General features: G+C 43.9%; 1 protein-coding gene across 2 annotated transcripts in view; it reads right to left on the reverse strand.

Annotated features, from left to right (window-relative positions):
• Positions 1-19394, reverse strand: part of GOLPH3 (golgi phosphoprotein 3) — an 83350-nt gene that overhangs the window by 39322 nt on the left and 24634 nt on the right. Inside the window, exon 4 of one of the 2 annotated variants that reach the window (XR_014616909.1) lies at positions 13844-16739. Coding sequence is in view for 1 of the 2 variants with exons in the window: in XM_084224954.1 (XP_084081080.1) it covers positions 16315-16739 (425 nt within the window). In the remaining variant the exon portion in view is untranslated. Of the gene's footprint in view, positions 1-12888; positions 16740-19394 lie in introns of those variants that run through there. The other variant, XM_084224954.1, reaches the window with a different exon arrangement.

Raw genomic sequence — 19394 nt, forward strand, 5'->3', positions numbered from 1 at the left:
CGTTGTAACAAGCATAAGAAATCCAAAGGACCTGTGAATCAAATAAATCTGCAGAAATCCTGATAGAGAAGGAGAGACAAAAAGACAGACCTAGAAAATTAAACTGCTACACTGCTCCTGAAGGAGTGCAATTTACAGTGATGAAAAATGTCCTTGCAAATAACATCATCAAAAAACTTCCAAGAGATGAAATGTCAAATACTAATGCAATATTGCTAAATATCTCCCATACAAATCCCATTTCAGTGACATTAAAGAGTCAGAAGGCAGAGAATTACCATCCAGAGGAGGGAGGAGTGAAGCTATGCCTGAACAGAAACGGGTCCAGCTGTGGGCCAGAATCAGCAGCATGTTAGGCTCTCCAGCCTGGTGAATTCTCACATGGAAGTGAATCAGCACAAAAGATGTTTGTATGTCTATTTCTTTTTGAGAGTGGGAAATGAACGAGCCTTCTCCTTATCATGAATCTGTCAGGTTTAATAGAAGGCTTGGACTGATTTTGAGTTAATTTGCTTGGAGTAAAGGAACGTAAGTGCCATAAACACCATGAGTATCAAAGGGGTCTAAGTGACACTTGTGGGATCCAAGTGGCTGTTATGCAGGCAGCCAAAGGCCTTTGCATCAGCTCATTTCTTTATATTTTTTTTTAAAGACTTCCTTGCAAATGTCAATCTGGCAAATACCTGGTGCCAAATGGATCCAGGGACACCCAGGTGCAAACCCATCACTCCCCACCTGCACAGCACAGTTCAGCGAGCACTGCTCCTGCTCCACTCCTTTAGGGAGCTGCAGCACCACAGACCTGCCCACAGGGGAGGAAAAGGCAGCACAGCAACAGGTTGGTAACTCCCAAGTTATGTCCCATGTACCGAGTCTGCAAGCTGGGAACGGGGCAGAGGCACAGGAGCCTTCTGCCTCTCACTGGGTCTCCCAGTTGGAGACCAGCAGACAAACAGTCCCCATCAGGTCTTTATTTCAAGCCTGCTTGGGAGCACCTACAGGCTGTCAAAGCCTTGGCCTCTGGAGTCTTGTATGACAGCCTGGGCTCTGCCAAGTTTCTGTCTTACAAACCAGACAGGTTCCTGTCTGTATGGAGACCCCTGGACCATGAGCCATGTCTGGGTACAGATACAACTTTTGAAAATTATATCGATTGCAGTCTTTTTGATGTTGTAATTACAGGGCTGGTGGAAGGTCACTGAGCAAATGCCATTTCTGATGGTGCCAGATTACATGCTGGTAGACCTAATTCTGACAACTTCCATCAGTCACTTTTATATTCCTCCCTAGCCCAAGATGTAAAGTGCCAGAGTCCTTCACATCCCCCTCCTGGCCTGGCTTCCTGGCTGCTATGGGACACCTGTGTGACTGGGGGTGCTGAGCATATGTATCTCCCAGCCTCATCTCATCCTTTCCCTGTGCAGTCACTTCTGCCTGTACCCATCTGGATGGTGGTAGAGAAAGCACACATGGCCCCAGGACCATGGTTCACCAGCTTAGATCAACACAGGTACAGCAATGAGGACAGCTGGCATTCCTGCACAGCACCACAGAATCACTAGGGTTGGAAAGACCCCCCAATGTCATCAAAGCCAGCCTTTGGCAAACACCACCACGCCAACCATGCACCGAGTGCCACAAGCAGTCATTAAATATTGTACCTGTGAGTGTAAACTTCCAAAGTCACTGAGCTGCAAACCACATCTGTCTAGGAGATTAATAAGGGTTTTCCACTCTGCATTTCTGCACGGTGCCCAGGCCTGGAGGATGCTAGTCCAAGGCAAGGAGCCTCCTGTGGGCCACCATCCTGACTGAAATGCCAACACAACTGTGATTCAGAACTCTTGTTCAGCTGTGATGAAAAAGTGAGACTTTTTGCAGAGAAAAATCTCATTGAGAGCAACAACACCAGAGCTATTGCTGCGGGCAGAACCCACCTGCTGTGGCAGGTACAAGGCTTCCCAGAGCAGCTGAAGGGGAAGAGCCCACATCTGCTTCACTTTTCTCTACAGCTGAGATCCTTGTAATGCAAAAAGGAAGAATATGCCATGTTGCTTCTTGGAGAGAAAACTTCAAGAGGAATTCACTTCTTGACAGCCAAGCTCTGCCCATCCTCTGTTTCTGCTGGCATCTCTTTGAGCTGCTGCAGCACTGTGTAGACTAAGTGGGGACTGTGAAGCCATGACAAAGGAGAGGGAAACAGTGGGATATTTCTATTTCTGGAATTGCCCATTAGAGAAGCTATTCTATGGTACGCAGCATGCCAGCACACTTTAAAAAATAAATAGGAACAAGAATATTAGCAGAGGAGAGGAAGCATATGTGGCCTCAAGACCATGACTCATCAGGTTAAATCAACCAGCTGAGGTCAGTGCTTCTATTTATCAGCTTTTAGTTGCAAGAATGGCAATGGGGACAGTGATTCTATTACTTAAATTTTACATGCTGTGAAAAATATGGCAATGATTAATGTCTGTAACAGGCAGCTAGATGTGCTGTTTTTAGAATCTAGAAGCTATTTCAAGGTCAAGTGTTTTAGTTTTCTTTCTAAAGTGGGTTTTCAACCAGTAAAGGGAACTTCCCAGAGATTTCAGGGTCTGCATTTATGGGCAATAAAAGTATTTTTTGTTCTCATCATTGTCCAAAAACAGCTGAACTACAGCTTGATAAGAAAAGCCCTACTAATTGCACTTCTGGAGTCACCCATCATTCATGAACTGTGGGACCATGAAAGCATTGACTGTAAACTGATTGACAAGCATGAAGCTATCTTAACAAATACAGAAAACACTTCTGTGATTTGCTGTTGGATTTCTCTCTGGCAGTCCAGAATTTGGCTACCAAGAATCCTCACCTTAGCCAGTCTGTACCCTGGTCATTTATACCATCAGTGCGGGGCGCTCCAGACTCAATGCTGCAGGGACAGAGCCCCTCACCCTCGGTTTGTTCATGGGCTGCTGCATCAGGGCACATTGAAATTCAGGCTTGAATAGGTGGGGGAAAACCACCTGTCTGAGGAAGGTCCGCAGCTGCTGCCAGGACACCACATACAGATCATTACGACAGGTGCAAACAGTCTTACATTCCTGCTGTCTTTTATGTGAGCTGTTACCATTTTCATAGCGAAATTATCCCATTCTGGTCCTTAGTGTGAATTAACAAAAATAAATAAACCAGAGGTATTGCTGATGGGAGGACAGAAGTCCGTAGACACGTCCGGGTACCGTGTGATTGTGCAGGAGGAGAGATGCCCTGCTCTCTTCCCTTTCACCATGAAAGCACAGGATGATGACAGGGCAAGCCCAGAGCTGGAGAGTAACTGCATTAACTGCAGTTATCTCCGATTCCCAGCAGAGAAGCAGAGGTAAGTTAAAACCGAGTGACTCATGGCTCTGATTCACCTCCCGCTGCCGCTGCCCTTCATCCGCGCCGCTGCCGCACGGGCAAACAGGAGCTGGGCAGATCTGCCCAGCGAAACGCAGACTGATGAGGCAGGGGGGCTCCCCTCAGGCTGGCGTGGCAGCCAGAGGCTGTGGCTCATTCCGGTCTCTGTGGGTAAAAACCAGGAGCAGTAGTGCCGGGGGCCCAGCCCAGCAGCTGTGCGGAGCAGCCGGAGGCCGGCCGGGCCTGCCCGGGCAGCGCGGCTGGGCAAAGGCCGATGGAAGCACACCGGGATGCCAACACATCGATGCAAGCATCCCCGGGATGTCAAAACACCGACGGAAGCACACCGGGATGCCAACACACCGATGCAAGCATCCCCGGGATGTCAAAACACCGATGGAAGCACACCGGGATGCCAACACACCGATGGAAACACCCCCGGGCCGGACAACCCCGCCAGGGCGGGCACAAGGCCTGGGCCACACACGGGGGAGCTCCCCGGCTGCCGGCCCAGCGAGGAGCAGGCTGGAGGGTCTGGTAGCTTATTAGCCAGCCCCTCCAGGCATTCGGGGTGGTGCTCCCGTGTCCCCCTTCCTGGGCAGCTGTTGGAATGCCAGGAGCCGGAGTTCCAACAGACAGCCTGCTCGCTCGAGCCCTGCTCCTTCCTGCAGGGCTGCTCCGGAGACAAGGCCCGTCCCTGCGGCGCTGCCCAGCCCCGCACAGCGCAGCAGCCAGACACAGCCACCGGAACGCAAAACTTCCATGGTAATTACAGCAAACCGTGGTGCCGGTCGGGCCTGTGCTGTAATTGCTGGCAGCAGAGATAAAACCTCTGTGCAGGCTCTCGGAGCTGCTTGGATGATAACCCCGCTTAGCCCGGGGCTCCCCTCTTTCAGCAATGTTAGCTGGTGTCCGCGCAGGGATTCATGCAGAGCTACCTGCTCTCTCATTCTCCAGGTGCTTTGTTTGTTTGCTGAATTTTTTTTTTTTTTCTTGAGGTCGACTTCCAAATTAGACACTTTGGTAAGATTTTATCCCATAAAGCTCCCACTAGGCTCTGCTTCCAAGGTTCACACTCATGAATTTCATTATTTCTGATGGAAACTGCGTGCATCCCAGGTCCCTGGAGCATTGGGAGGAGGTGATTTAACTACTAATTTAACTGATAATTTTGTACCTGGGTTTGGAGGCATACTCTGTGGCTGGTTCTCCACTAAGTGCTTGGTGTGTTGAATTTTTCATGGGTAGGACATCTATGACTAAGGGATCTAGAAAGATTATTCTTTTTAAATACAGGTTAGCTACTCTTTTATTTGATTTGTGTGGGTGTTATTTCACTCAGTGCTTGTGTCTTGTGACCCACTTACAGGCTGAAACAGGCTCCAGTGAACTTTCATGCCTTTATATTCCTGTTGCTCTTAACTTACCCCCCCAAAAAAAAATTAAAAACAACTAAAAAAAACCTCAAAATCCAACAAAATAAAAAACCAACCTAAATCAACCTCTGAGGCAACTATCTTTGATGTATAAATCAGAAATGGCTCTTCTGTATAAGTGATTCTAAAAGTGTTCGAATTGTGTGTCTCATGTGACGGTGAAGTAGTGTCCCAGCAGGTCTTGGGGTGGTGGGCTTTTCTAGAAGTGTAACTAGTGGCAGGGACTGTCATGGACCCTTTTGTTAGCCCTTGTGAAAACTCATGTCCCACATCCAAGAGGATCACGGACCCAGGGCATCTCCAGATTTACATGTGGCATTTGGGGTGAAGCCACGGCAAAGGCTCAGGGGCTCCTCACCTACCTCCAAATCTTCCTCCAGGCAGAAGAGAGCACTGGGAGAGCTTCCAAGATCGCTTTGGAAGGAGTTTAAAAGAATAGGAAAAGAAAGCCTATTTCTACCCTAAAACAACAGTGTCCTTGTGGGGAGCTGTGTTCTCCTGGCACAATTATACCAGTAAAATAAAGTGCCTAGCACTTTATTTTACTGGTATAATTGTGCCAGGGGAATGTGTGTGCTCTTCTGCACAGACATGTTCTTAAGCAGTTCAGTCTGTCTTTGAAGAAGCTCTGAATTTACTTCATTTCAATGTCAATGCATCTTCAGAGGGAAAATATCTCAATATAATGGCTGGGAGTTACAGTCAGGATACTTGCCTTGGAAGTGCAGAGCCCTTGCACAGTATCAGCACCACAATAATCTCATCCAAATGGAGTGAGTGAAGCATGAAAAAGAAGTGTAAGGCTCTCAGTCTCCTGCCATCTCCGTACATCATGGCAGGATGCCTTACCAGAAAATCTGATGTAGCCAAAACCCATGATACAAAGTGGGTAACAGATAGAGGGTTTGGTCAGGAGATGGGACTTGATTACTGACAGTCTCTCCTCACCTTCAAAGTACCATTCTTAACAGCCATGGCACAAGCTCCTGGAGCTTCAAGGAGAAGCTTATCCATCTCAGAGCATGCCAAGTGAAGATGTAGATATGTACTGACTCTTTACAACTTGGAGTACCTGACTTGTGTGGAATACCTGTGCATTTTACATTGGTTTGGGTTGGGTTTTTTAGGAACCGTGTGATACAGCAGGTCATGAAAGAAGGCTAACAAGAAAGCAAAGTGTCTCATTTAGAGAAAACACAGAGCGGAGACTAAGAATTGTCCCTTCAGTCCTAGAAGTAAGAGGCACCCAAGTAAAGTGCATTTAATGTAAAAACTTGAGAAATTCAGCTCATGCATTAGAAAACACAGAAGCTTAAATGTTGGGTGCTTAGTGAAACACCCACATGGTCTGTCCTGTGATAAAAGCTGGAGACCTCACATCCACATAAACAGAGTCAACAAGGGCAAGAATTAAACCAATATAACATTTTTACAATCATTTATAAACAGAGGCAACAAGAACAAGAATTGTCATGATGTAACATTTTTACAGTCACACAGAACAAACTGTCTTCCAAAGGCAACAAATGCTTTCAGAGCCACAGATTTCCCTGGGCACTGGGGTCAGTCTCGGCTTTCAGTGAGTTCAGTTCAAAGCTCTACCCCTTCCTTTCTGCTCCATCCTGTCTCTGGCACATCCTGCTGCGTACCCAGGGATCCAGTTTCCAGTGGCTGCTGTAAAACACTTTCTGAAAACTTGGAGCACCTGTTTTAAAACTTCCCCTTCCTTTTCCCAAAGATTCAGAAAGGTTGGTTCACATGCCCTGTGGCTTAAAGCAGACAGCAAGACTGAAAGTGGTGGCTAGTTTCTAAAGAAATCTGGAACGCCTACATGCTTTTTAATTATATAGCTATGTGCACACTTAATTTAATTAAAAAACAATTACCACAATTTATGATATGAGTACAACTCTTTAGCAAACCAGAATTGCAGCTGAGTTTGCTTTTCAACTCTTCTTTTTTGTTGTTATTTTTGATTGCGTGTAAGTGATCCTGGGTGATGCTTCTCCTTGTAGAATAATAAAAGTTTGTTAGGATAGGTGCTCTGGCTGCTAATTTCTGAAGTGGCATTAGACTTTTTCTCTTCTTGAGGCAGGTTGGACAGAGGTGGCAATTTGCTTATTGGACTTAAATGATGTTGAATTGAAAAACAGGACACCACAAGAATCTACGCTGAACATTATGCTGTAAATGAAGGAGTCTCTTACTGTGCAGAGCAGTACAACAGGAGAGATCCCTACAGGGAATACAAGTTCATACTACACCACTAAATTCCTTGATATTCATTCATAGAAATGAATGTGCACAAATTAGGAAAGGCAAGTATTTCACCAGTGCAGATATGCTGTCCTGTCTTTGAAGAAAGCAACACATGTATGTATTTGCTGAAAATATCCCATACATCCATGTTTTGAAAAATAGTTTCTCACCTCCTTTTATTTAACAGAAGTATCCACAACAAGGGTTTTCTTCATGAAGAAGTGAAAATAACTATAACACCCATGGACTTGAAGGACGTTGCAAAAGCTCAAAAAACTTCTCAGCTCTGCTATTCTGACAGTAGTGGGCAGAGGTGCAGCATTTCTGCCTCTCCCCACATACCTATGCCAGACTGCAGGCAGGTGCCTTCCTTGGGGTTTGCTGCCTGGATGAGACCCCTTGGTGCCTTATGTGCCTGATGCTGTCACCATCTTGCAAGAGAAGTATTGATTGTGGCAGTTTGGTTGGCAATAACTCCAGTTTATCTGTCAAATTAGACATTGAAAATCTGCATCTAAATCCAGTTCCATGAAAGAACTGAGCAAAGCTTCTGGCGCATGTGAAAATTAGGGGCATTCAGGACAAAGCCGAATAATATTGTGAGGACTGAATTTCTGCTGCTTGAAGAAAATGAGCAGACCACCCTCTGTTTCCCTGCTATTTGACTATTCCTTTTGAGCAGGAAGCTTGCTGGAGTATCCAGCTTAGCAGCCACAGTCCAAGCAATGAAACTGATCACAGGATTACAGAAATATTAGCTGAAAAGGACCTTTGGAGGTGATCCAGCTCAACCTCCCACTTGGAGAAGGGTTTTTGCCAACACTAGATCCGGTCAGCTGTGGCTTTGTCTAGACCGGTGCACAAGACCTCCAAGGACGGAGCTAACACAGTGCCTCCGGTTAGTCTATTTCAGGGCTGTACACCCTCCCAGGGAAGAAATTTTCCTGAAGTTCAATCTGAAACTCCGGCAGTGCAGTTTGATGTTATCACCCACTGGTGTGTTATCTGCTGCTACTGAGAGGAGTTGATGCCTGCTAGTTTTGTAACTCCCCTACCAAGTAGTTGTGGACCCCTGGTCCTCCTCTTCCCTGGATTAAAATATCCCAGCTCTTTCTACCTGTTCTTGTAACCATGACCCCCAGGCCCAGAATAATCCTGACTGCCCCTTGCTGGACCTTATTTCCTCAACTTTCTTTCTGAACCAGGGGACCCCAAGCCCTCCTTCACATGGTATTGCTAGTGTTGATAAGCTCTTCTGCAACTTCTTTCCCAAAAAGGATGAGATGGTGTTGAAAGCCTTTCTGAAGCCAAGTATCCATTGTTACTCCCCTCCCAGTCCCCACAGGAGGCGTTTAATCACAAAAGGCAATTTTGTCAGTCAGGCTAAGTTGGATTTAATGAATGATCATTCCCTAGTGCCTTCCTGCCCTCTTATATGTTTGGAGTGACCTCAAGAGGCTGCACTTCCTGCACCTCTACAGGATTTGAGAAAAAGCTGACTGTACCCTGCTCTCCACCTCAAAGAGAGGCACAACACTGGCCCGGTCCCCAAGGCCATCTCTGAGTCACTTTAGTTATTCCCAGCAGAATCTGTCCATTAGTGTCAGCTCCTTGGGGTGAATCCAATCCAGCTGTATGGATCTGTATATCCAACCTCCCTTATGCTGGCTGCCCGCCTCCATCCCAAGCTCTTGGGGCACACCCTCAGCTCTGGGGCAGGCAGAGAAGAGCACACATCAGCGTTTCCTCATCTCTCATGACACTTGGTTGTCTCCCTTGCTTTCAGACTCACAGTGCTCACTATGGGCCGCCTCATCTGGGAACACCACAAGTGGTGCTGCCTTGTGAACCTGATAGATCCCCAGGGCTGAGAGAGGGAAGCCCAGGGACATGAGGCTCCTAGCCTTGGAGAGAGGAAGAGCCTGGGAGCAGAGCAGCTCCCACGGCAGCCTTGACAGCTGGCTGCAGATCTGAAACAGGCAAGTGGCAAATCTGCAGAGCCCTGGGCAGCTCAGAGACATTGACGTGGGAGAGCTGGGACTCATTTGCCTGTATAAGCGAAGAGCTGAGGACCAAGCAGAACTAAACCTCATTCATTACTGCAACCCCACAGGGTTTCTGAACTCCTTTCTCTGCTGCTGATGAACAGAGCCTGCAAGACACACTAAGAGCAGCATAGTCACCAAACTGCTTGTACCTCTAGTTATCTCTGAAGCAATTACCTTCAGAGGACATACTTCAATTAAGGCTGCTGCTTCTCTCTATCCCTGTGCAGAGAAATTGAAAATGTGCCAGACGTATCTGCTGTGTGTGGCTCACAAATCCTTAACCCTTGTGCTGACTGTCAGCCATATGTGATCTCGGCAGAAAGTCCTGTCCAAGAAGAAAGAACTTAAAATTAAAAAAAGAGGATACTTCAGTACAATCAAAGGACAACTTTGTCTCCTCTTAAAAGATAATGTTAGGAGCTGGTTCAAATGTCTATAAATGCTGTGTGCAAATTTCTTTGCATATTAGTACTGCTTGTACGTTCTGATGTTTTTTGATGAGCCTCCCAGATTTGGGTATATTAAAATGTGTGCAAATCTTCAGCTGGATCTCAGAAGGAAGCTCTCAATAGCTAGAGCCTAACATCAGGCAACATCCTTGCAGTGAGGCATCTACCAATGCAGCGAATTTAGCTCCATTTCCTGTTTGCAACATATCCAACAAACAGACCCCAGTTGTTATTATGTGTTTATAATTGCATTTTATTTCAGGCCTGTTTTATTTGTATGTATTCCAGCTTGAGGAAGGTCACGTGCACTCCCTTGTTTCAATCAGAGCTGCTCACCCGCGTGACGTGGCGCTTTCCGGGCTGAGTGGGACCTTTGTGAGCAGCTGCTTCTCCCTCCCACGCAGGCACAGGCGCAGCCCCAGACACATCTGCAGCGCATTCACTGGTGGGCACGAGCCAGACTCTCACTGCACAGCTCCCCCACCTCCTCTGCTGCACTCCAGGGATAAATCCCCTGCCACAGAGGTCTCCCTGGCACACTGCGGGAGTGGGACCGCTGTGGGAGCAGGCTCCAGGGGAGGACACTCAGGTCTGCCACAGATGTGAAACTCATGGCCTGCCAGGATGGAGACTGGCTCCCACCTCACCTGAGAGGCACTGAGGTGCTCCCAGCCTCTGGCCCACAGCCAACATCAAATGCACTGGGAGTGAAGAGAAATGAAGCATGTATCCATGCGAGATCTTAGGCACACTGCAAAAGAGTAATGACCAGAGGAATCCCAAATCTTTCCAGGACAGGAAGCTCCCTTGGACCAGTTTTTGTTCAAGCAACAGTGTGACTTCTCTGCCAAGGACTTGGCTTACTGACACTGCTGAGTGGGCTACCATAAGATTCCTGCTTGGAAAAATGATCTGTCTTTGATAAATTTTTCTGCAAGTTCTTTGAAAACACAAGGTCTGAGATTTTTAATAGCATGTAGTAACTGTTTACCACTGTAAAACCTATTCATTACTTAAATTGTATTTTTCAGAAGTATCTGAAGTCCTGAGAAGTTTAAGGAGTCAAAGCAGGATTCTAAAAGCTGGTTGAGACATGATTTGGTTTCATTTGAACAGTCAGGGAACAAAGAAGGACCTATAAAGATGCCCTGGCAGTAGCAAAGAAAGCTTATAAACTGCTTGTCATTGCACTTTACAACCACCAAAGTCTCCTTTAACATCTACCTTCAAAATCAATCCCATGTCAAAGGGACAAAAAAAGCCAAGATTTGAATAAACGTAAAAAAGAAAGGGGCAGCACAATACAAATCTTGAAGGACTAGTGCATTAGATAATGGCAAACCCTTTTTGAGCAGATATCAGATGCACTACATGAAAATTAACTGAATGATGAATTGGTGGTAACCAAGAAAACAAATGAAAGACCAGAACACTTTAGTACATTGTGCCACAAAAATGGCTTATTCCATCGCACTGTTAGCATAATTATACCTTTTTCTTCTCCCACTCATCCCATTTAATCACATAACATATGCATCAAGAAACCTTGTAAATAATGTGTGTCTACACTTTTGGAAAAATAAATACCCAAACAGAGCTGCTTCTTTGACCTGCAACACAAACTCAACTCTTTTAACAAGCAAGAGAGCCCAAGAGAAAATTATTGTTGTACAGAATACTCTCACTGTAGGAAAAGCTTGAGTGAGAGATAGCAAGTCCTTGAAGCACTGGCTCAGAAAACCTACTTATATTAGAGAACTAGTAAAATCATCACCCTCAGCTGCAAGTTCTCCCTGCTGCATGGACTATAACTTTCTTTAGAAGCTGGCAAAGAGAAGTTTCAAGGTTAAATTAGCACCAGGTTGTGTTCACCTTAACAAACCAGGTGTTATGAGCTGTAGCAGGCCACCAGCTGCTTCAGTTCAGCCATCAAGGCAGCTACTTTTGACAAACCCATTTGCTGAAAAAGAGGAGGCTCCTTGAGGCTTTGATGGGGGAATCAAATTAGAGGGGAAAGGGCTTTAATCAACTACCTCTTAAAACACAGGACTAAGTGCCACATCTAGTTGTTTCCTGAACACTTGCAGGAATGGTTCACCTCCCTGGGCAACCCATTCCATGCTTAACCACCCTTTCAATAAAAAATTCTTCCTGATGTCCAGCTTGAACCTCTAGCACAACTTGAGGCCATTTCCCCTTGTTTTGTCACTTGTTCCCTGGGAAAAGAGCCTGACCCCCACCTGGCTACACCCTCCTTTCAGGGAGCTGCAGAGTGACAAGGTCCCTCCTGAGCCTCCTTTTCGCCAGGATAAGCATCCCCAGCCTCTCAGCTGCTCCTCAGAGAATTTATGTCCCAGATGCTTCCCCAGCTGTGTTCCCCTCCTCTGGACACACTCCAGCACCTCAAATGTTCCCACTGAATTAAGGGGCCCAGAACTGGATACAGAACTCCAGGTGTGGCCTCACCAGTGCTGAGTACAGGAGGACAATCACTGCCCTGGTCCTTCTGGCCACACTGTTGCTGAATTCACCAAGTAATAAGACAGGAAACAGAGAAGACCAGAGCCCAGAGTCAGGGGAGAAAAAGGGTGAAACAGCAAATTATCTAGAAGTACACAAAGGTGGAGGTTACAGGGAAAGCCAAAGGCTACTATTTATCAGCATTTCTTTCCCTAGTTTTGTCTGCTGTCCTGGGACTTAGGCTTTCTTGTGTTTCTACAGCAGCTTTCTTCAGGGTCAGAAGACATTTCTTACCATCAGACTTCATGCTGCTGCCTGTGGGCAGGAGAAAGCAAGACCCACTGTGAGGAAACTCCGGATCTTTTTCACAGATTAACAAGGACAGCAGCTTTGACCAGGCTTCTTCCCCAACCACTGCCCCAAGGCAGTCACCCCATACACACACCTGAGATCCCACTTTATATTTAACACTTACAAAGCACCTGACAGCATCTCATTTCTTAAGTAATTAAATTGTTAAATGCAGTAAGCATTTCCACAGAATAAACTTACTTTTTCAAAAATAAATTATTTTATTAAAAAATTCCTACCTCTCTGAAGCTGGAAACCCTCCCTCCACAGAGAGAGGGGGACAATAGGGATTACTGGGGCATAACAGAATTTGGCTGCCTGAACTGCCTGAAGCCCAGCTGAAGAAGAGCTTAGGCTTTGATGAAAACCTTAAAAAAAAGTTGTTTCTCAAACTGGTGAATAATGCAGCCTGAGGAAAAACTGGAAATTACTGAGCAAATGAAAAAAATATATCCTTTAGGTATTGCATGCATGTGATACGCAGTAACCACCTGCAGCTGATAGCATGAAAGAGTGCTTTATTTTGTTACAGTACAGATTCAGTCCAGTTCACAGAGAACACATCAGTTAATACATATCTTCACCTTGTAGGAGAAATGGGCATGAACACACAAGCACACAGTCAGGAGCCTTTTACCGCCACTTATGCAAATTTTGCCTCAAAAGCATCATTTATGGTACACACATTTCACTACCAGTCCATGTAACAGCACTGTAATGCCAGCTCTAAAAACACAGGAGAGGACGACGTCAGTCTCAAGGACTGTGAAAATGTGTGTGTGTCTGTGTGTGTGTGTATATACATATGTATATATATATATACACTGCTTGGTGATTTAACTTTCAAAATCCTGGTTTTGACTTGAAAGCTTGTTTTAAAAGAATGTGTCCCTGAATAATACATGCTGTTCCTTGAGGCACGTGTTCAAGTTCAGGCTTTGGATAAGAGTCTTCACTTGAAGCAGCCACTGAGAGCTGAGGGTTTAGAGCAGACAGAACTGTCTGGAAACCAGGTAGGTCTCTGTGAGCTGCAGTAGCAGCCCACAGGTAGAAGGGTACCTGAATCTCATCAACACAGTCTCCAATGTTTAACCATTTTTTTAAAACCTGAAATAGCAACAAAGGCAATGATCAGCTCCTGTCAGCCAAATCAGTTCCTGTTAACCTACCAAACTTACCTTCCTGGAGTTTTTGGGCTTTTTGAAGCACAGTTTTAGGACTCAGGACTCCAAAAGCTCATCTATTTCCCCTGCACATTCAGGTTTACACCAGGTGGTCCAGCAAAAGACACTGCTGCTCTTCCCAAACCCTTCCTCCCTTATATCCGATTTCCTTGACATGTCCAGCACACACTCTCCCCATCATGGTCAGAGGTCCTATCCAAGCAAAATAAAGCTGATAAATACTGTGTGCAGTTATCCTCTGTGTGAACAGGAAAAAAAAAACCAAAAAAAACGAAATAATCTTTCAAGGGGGGGATTAAAAAAAGATTCTAAACCATAGATTTCTTCTAAACCATGTAGACCATAAGGGTGATAAAACTCCAATATCCCCCACAAGCAAACATGAAACTAACAGGAAAATACTCACAGAATTAAGAGAGGCCAGAAAAAGGGCTGTGAAAGATACCTTCAGTCTGAAGCATGCTTCAAGTAGCTTAGATTTTCAAAGCCATTTTAAAAGTTTTGTGCACATAACTTGCTCCTGCATACTCCACCATTTTTCTGACCTTTCCACCTAATTACTTTTTCCTCCTCTCAAAGAGCAACAGAAAATGAGAAAACAGATCACATGAGACAATGAAAGCTGTGAGCTGCATCTTCTACCAAGTATACAGAAAGTATTCCATAAGCTGTCAAATATAAGAGCAACACAGCAATTTTCCTTTTCCTTCCACTTAAAAGCAATCACAGCTTGAAATGTTTAAATGACGATGTCCCAAGTTTATGGCCAAGACACTCAAAATTTTCAACACAGCAATTTTACAAGTGAGAGAACACTGTTGGTCTTTTTATTTGTAAACCAGAGTTTGAAATACTTTACAATATACTTTTAATTTTATTTGTCTAAAGAAATAGCATTAAGAACTGAAAGAACAGTGTGCCATTAAATGTCAAGGACCATATTTTTCAAAACCTTTCTTAAAAAAGGTTATAGAGGTACAATGAATTTAACTTGTATTTTAAAGTCAACTACTTAAGCATCTCAGTGATTGAAAATGAAGTGCAAAATTTGAAGTCCAGTCACAGATGAGGCCATAGAGCTGTGCTCAAGACTGAAGAGGTCTACTTAGGGCAGGCACAGTTGCACACTCCCCAAATTAATTCAGCCTGTCCCAGCAATGAATCCTGCAGATCTGAGCAACACCACTGATTAAGTCAGTTTGAACTACTTAATATAAATTCTCCCTTTCTAATAAGAAGGATATAAACTAAAGCTTTCAGTTAGGCAATAAAACCTTTCTAATTAGCAACAAAAAAGTATAAGTGACATGCTTACTCTGTTTCAGGCACTTTCAAGATCATAGTTTATTTACTGTAGGTAAAAAGCTAGTATACAGATTAAGGGATCTCTTAAATTTCAACTCTACAGTTATACACCATCTAGTATTCTTGTTCTGAATATTAACCAAAAGGTTTCTAAACACCTGTAAGCCCCACTATAAATCTGCATTGGTATGATGAAAAAAGTATAGAAATCAATGCTTAATTTTTTCAATGCATAATATTTACACTGTGAAACCAATGGGAAATAACAAGCAGCGGCAAAGAGGCAATAAATTTTAAAAAGCCAGGGTTTTATATAGGTTTTTGGGTTTTTTACAATAGTGTGCTAATCAGCATAATTGTATATATAAAAATTAAAATATAGCAAAGCATCCCATTACAGAAATCTGAATTCTCTGAACTGCTGCCATTACTTGCTAACCATTTACATGCAACACCTGCTAGGACTGACTTTTTGTTTTTAAAGTGTAAAAGAGTTCAAGGCTTATGAGACAAACATTAATTTGCGTACAAAACCAAAAACTGCACTCAAGAATTGTACTGGTCATGAGTCTTTTCCATACAGAAGTGGAGGGAAAGAAAAAAGTACCAATGATAGAAAGCAGTCTCTTTCCATTCACTAATTTTCAAAGGCAATGCATAGACTGAGAATACCTGGATGGCAAACTCCAGAGACTCTGGAAACAAACAGCTTTCACACACAGGACCTCTGAAGGAGGCCTTTCTTCTTCATCAGATGGCAATGGCTGACAGCAAATAAGGGGCACCAGGTGTACAAGTAAGTAGATCTTGCAAAATACTAAGATGGGGCAGTTGTTAATATACAATTTGAACTATATATACACAATATAATGGAATGTATCCCCTCCCAAAACTGGTTTATGAAACAATTGGACCTTTCTATACTAGCCTTATGACTCAGCTATCATTCTAATGAAAATATAAGTACACAAGAGACCTGCATGAAAATTAAAATTTATGGGGCATTTTACAGGAACTATTGACAAAGCTGCTTAATGGCATTTCTGCTTTTTAAGTAATTTTGTTATATGTAATTGAAAATATCTGTGTATAAAATGTCCTGACAGACACTTCAACGTGGAGCTTTGGTGACAAACCACTTCAATAACAATGAGGTGAAAAATTAAACAAAGTATTTAAGGTAACTCAAACTAATAGGAAATGGAATGCCAATATGGCAGTTCACCCTTCTTCTGTTGTTTTAAACAGGAAAGTCTCTTGTACCAGCAGAATCCTGTATACAGATAGAGAAGTAGGGAATACATCACTTATAATTCCCATTAAACAAAAGCCGATTCATCATGTGAGAAGGTACAAATTACAGAAAACATGAATAGTCAATAAAAGAGAAGAAACTGGTTTACATGAAAGAAGAGAGAACACTTCAGTCTGAATGCAGTTACTTTGTGAAAGCTGCTACAACAGCCCACAGAACTTCATTCGTGTTGGTTTTCATACATTCAACCTCAGGGTCTAAATCCAGGAGCTGCCGCACTCTCTTTGTGGCTAAATCATACTGCTCATCCAGGAGGGGGGCAAAAGCGTTCTCCAGGACGTCTGAGGCGTGGGCTAAATACACGAGTGCCAGCAAGCGCTTGTCCATGCGGTGGGGGTCATTCACCCATTTGTCAAGAACCGCCTCCTGAACCTTCTTGATGAGGCGCTGTTTGATGTTGTTGTTGGTGAGAGGGTGCGTAGTCATGTCAAAAAGAAGGAAGTTCTGTTTCTCTGTTGTCAGTACACCTTTTTCCACTAGATTTTTAGCTAACCGCTCACGGACATTTCGTAGTTGGTAGTGCAACTTCAGTGGGTTCCATGTTTCACCTAAAACAGCAAGAAAACCATACAACAGTCAGACAAAGTTTAAGCTGCACTGCTGCAGTGATTTTTTTCCCCCCTCTGTGCTACAGAATAAGCTGTCAAAATCATATAGCAGACTACAAGAAACTATGCTCCTGTCAGCATTTCTCTGATCCCTGGCATGGAGGCAGAGACCAGGAGAACCTCCTTGGAGCAGCTCTGGGGTACACCCACAGTTTGGATAAAACGATACCTAAGCCAAGTCTTGATTACAGATATGAAAAATAAACAAAAACCTTGTATTGTAAAATAAAAAACCAACCAGTTATGCAGAATTAATTTACTTCGTGTAAATAAAATAATATAAAATTAGGCACCTGCTACAGTCTTTTACCATGTCAGAGACCAGGAGAAGGGTTACTGCTTTTCTTCTGCCCCAAAGACAAGCTAATGCACAGCTACCCAGCGCATTTATTTATTTTTGCAGGGTTCCACTCCTCTCCCCCTTCCTGTCTCCACCATATGAAACAGTGACCATGCATTGTGAGAGTGTGTGTGGCACAGGTGTGCCGACATGAACAACATATTAGACAGAGTCTTTAATGCTTCTATATAAATTATTTCTAATGCTTTTTGTTAAGGCAGAAGTACTGGGCCCTTCAGAGTGTGTGACCGGTATGCATAGAGGAAATTGACAAAGGACAAATTCAGCATTAACAGCTCCAACTAAAACTGTTTATCTTTAAGAATTCTACCTTTGCTTAAGAGCTTATTTAACAGGCTAAAAATTTTAATTCCAGCTTACTTAAGAATTTATCATAATCCCCTCCTTATGTAAAAGACTATGCATTTTAAGGGGCAAGAAAAGGAACAGCTTTAAGTATTTCTTATGTAGATGGAGATTTTCCATAAACGATATGAGAATTTCTGTACCAAACTTTAAAAAATTTATTGATTAGCATGAAATAATAACAACAACAACAGTAAGCCACAGGTAGCTTTGAGGTTTCTCCCGCTGTGATGAAGGGTGACACACACCGTATCCCAAGTAACAGCCAAGATAAGCAAACAAATGAGGTGACTCCAGCTGCAGAGTAAAAGGCAGAAAACCCAACCAGGCCTGAACTACACAAGTCCCAACTACACATCACCGAATGCAATTCCCCAGTTTGACCATAAATGAAACTATCACACAAACACAAAAAAGTGGCTTCCTTACTACCTCTCACAGGGCAAAGGCTATTTCCTAGATTTTTGTGCAGTGCCATGTGGCTGAAAGTCAGTGCTGTGCTGACACCTTGTGACCAAGCTCTTCAATTACACAGACATTTTGCAGACATGGAGAGAGATGCTTGCTACATCTGCAGGAAACCTGACATTTTGGTCCAAACATCTATATTCCCTACCTTTGCTTTCTTTAGAGGCTACCTTATAAACATGAGCCTGGCAAACATCACCTTACATGTCCACATATCTATTTACATGGTGGCTCTGAACTCACTTGTACTGTAACTCCAAGCAGCACTCTGCATCACTGATAACCATGGATAGAGAAGATGTTTTTCCAGGATCAACCTGGTCCCCGAGGCAAAATTCTAACAGAGTTTATGAATTTATTAAATAAAGCAAAATAAAGCAAAACCAACCAATAAAAATAAAAACCCCTGCCCAGACACATTGACATATTTTTCTTCAGAAGGACAGATCTCTAAACCATAGGAACCAAAGAACACTAATGCCATCTAAGAATTAGTAATTAATAAACATATGTTAGTTAAAATTACTGATTTAAGCCTCAGCCACAGCAATGATGATAACTATCTTCCCAGAGCCAAGGCTCAGTAGGGTCAGGAACACCTTAGCTTAACTCAAAGAAAACCTACATCACTAGTTCATTCATTAGCTGACCTTTTTTGAGCCAGTCCTAACTTGATGTGCATTGCACTGGGAAAGAAGGTGAAACGTCAGCACAAATTATGTATTTGGGACAAGAAAAATTAATTGTTTTTGCCAGCTGTAAGAGAGAAGGGGAGCTGAGTGAGAACTGAACAGCATGGCTCTACAGCAGCCATGCCCCTCCTGACAGCCAAGGAGCAAGAGAGGGGGGATGGCAAGGACCTGAGAATGCATGATGTGCAAGGAAGGCTATTTAAGGTGGTGCAGAATGAATGGGAAGAACAAAGAAAACAGGAAAGCAGAGAAAGGCAAAGAGATTTTGCTCATTTCTGCAGCTTATCAGTTTTAAGAAGTAGCAGATTTTACACAGGCAACTTCCAAATCTCACTACCCCAAACCTCACAGTCACATTGTTGACAATGAGGGTCAATAGTGCAGGGTTTTTTCCTGCGCTGTTTGCACAAATGAAGTACAGCTCTGATCTACTCCAAGGAAGCTGCACTTATGTGCTTTGTGAAAACAGATGAAAGCTAGCGATCAATTCTGTCTGCAGTTCAGTCTGGAGAGGAGAAGGCTCTAAGGAAATCTTGCTGCAGCCTTTCTGGGCTTAAAGGGGGACTGCAAGAAAGATGAGGTCAGACATTTGATAGAAGGAAGAAGTTTTTCACAATCAGACACCAGAATGGATCACCTAGAGAGGTGGTGGATGCCTTGTCCCTGGAAATATCCAGTGTCCAGCTGGATGGTCTAGTGGAAGGTGTCCCTGCTGACTGCAGAGGGGCT

Source organism: Fringilla coelebs (assembly GCF_963513975.1).
Source record: "Fringilla coelebs genome assembly, chromosome: Z".
Lineage (NCBI taxonomy): Eukaryota > Metazoa > Chordata > Aves > Passeriformes > Fringillidae > Fringilla > Fringilla coelebs.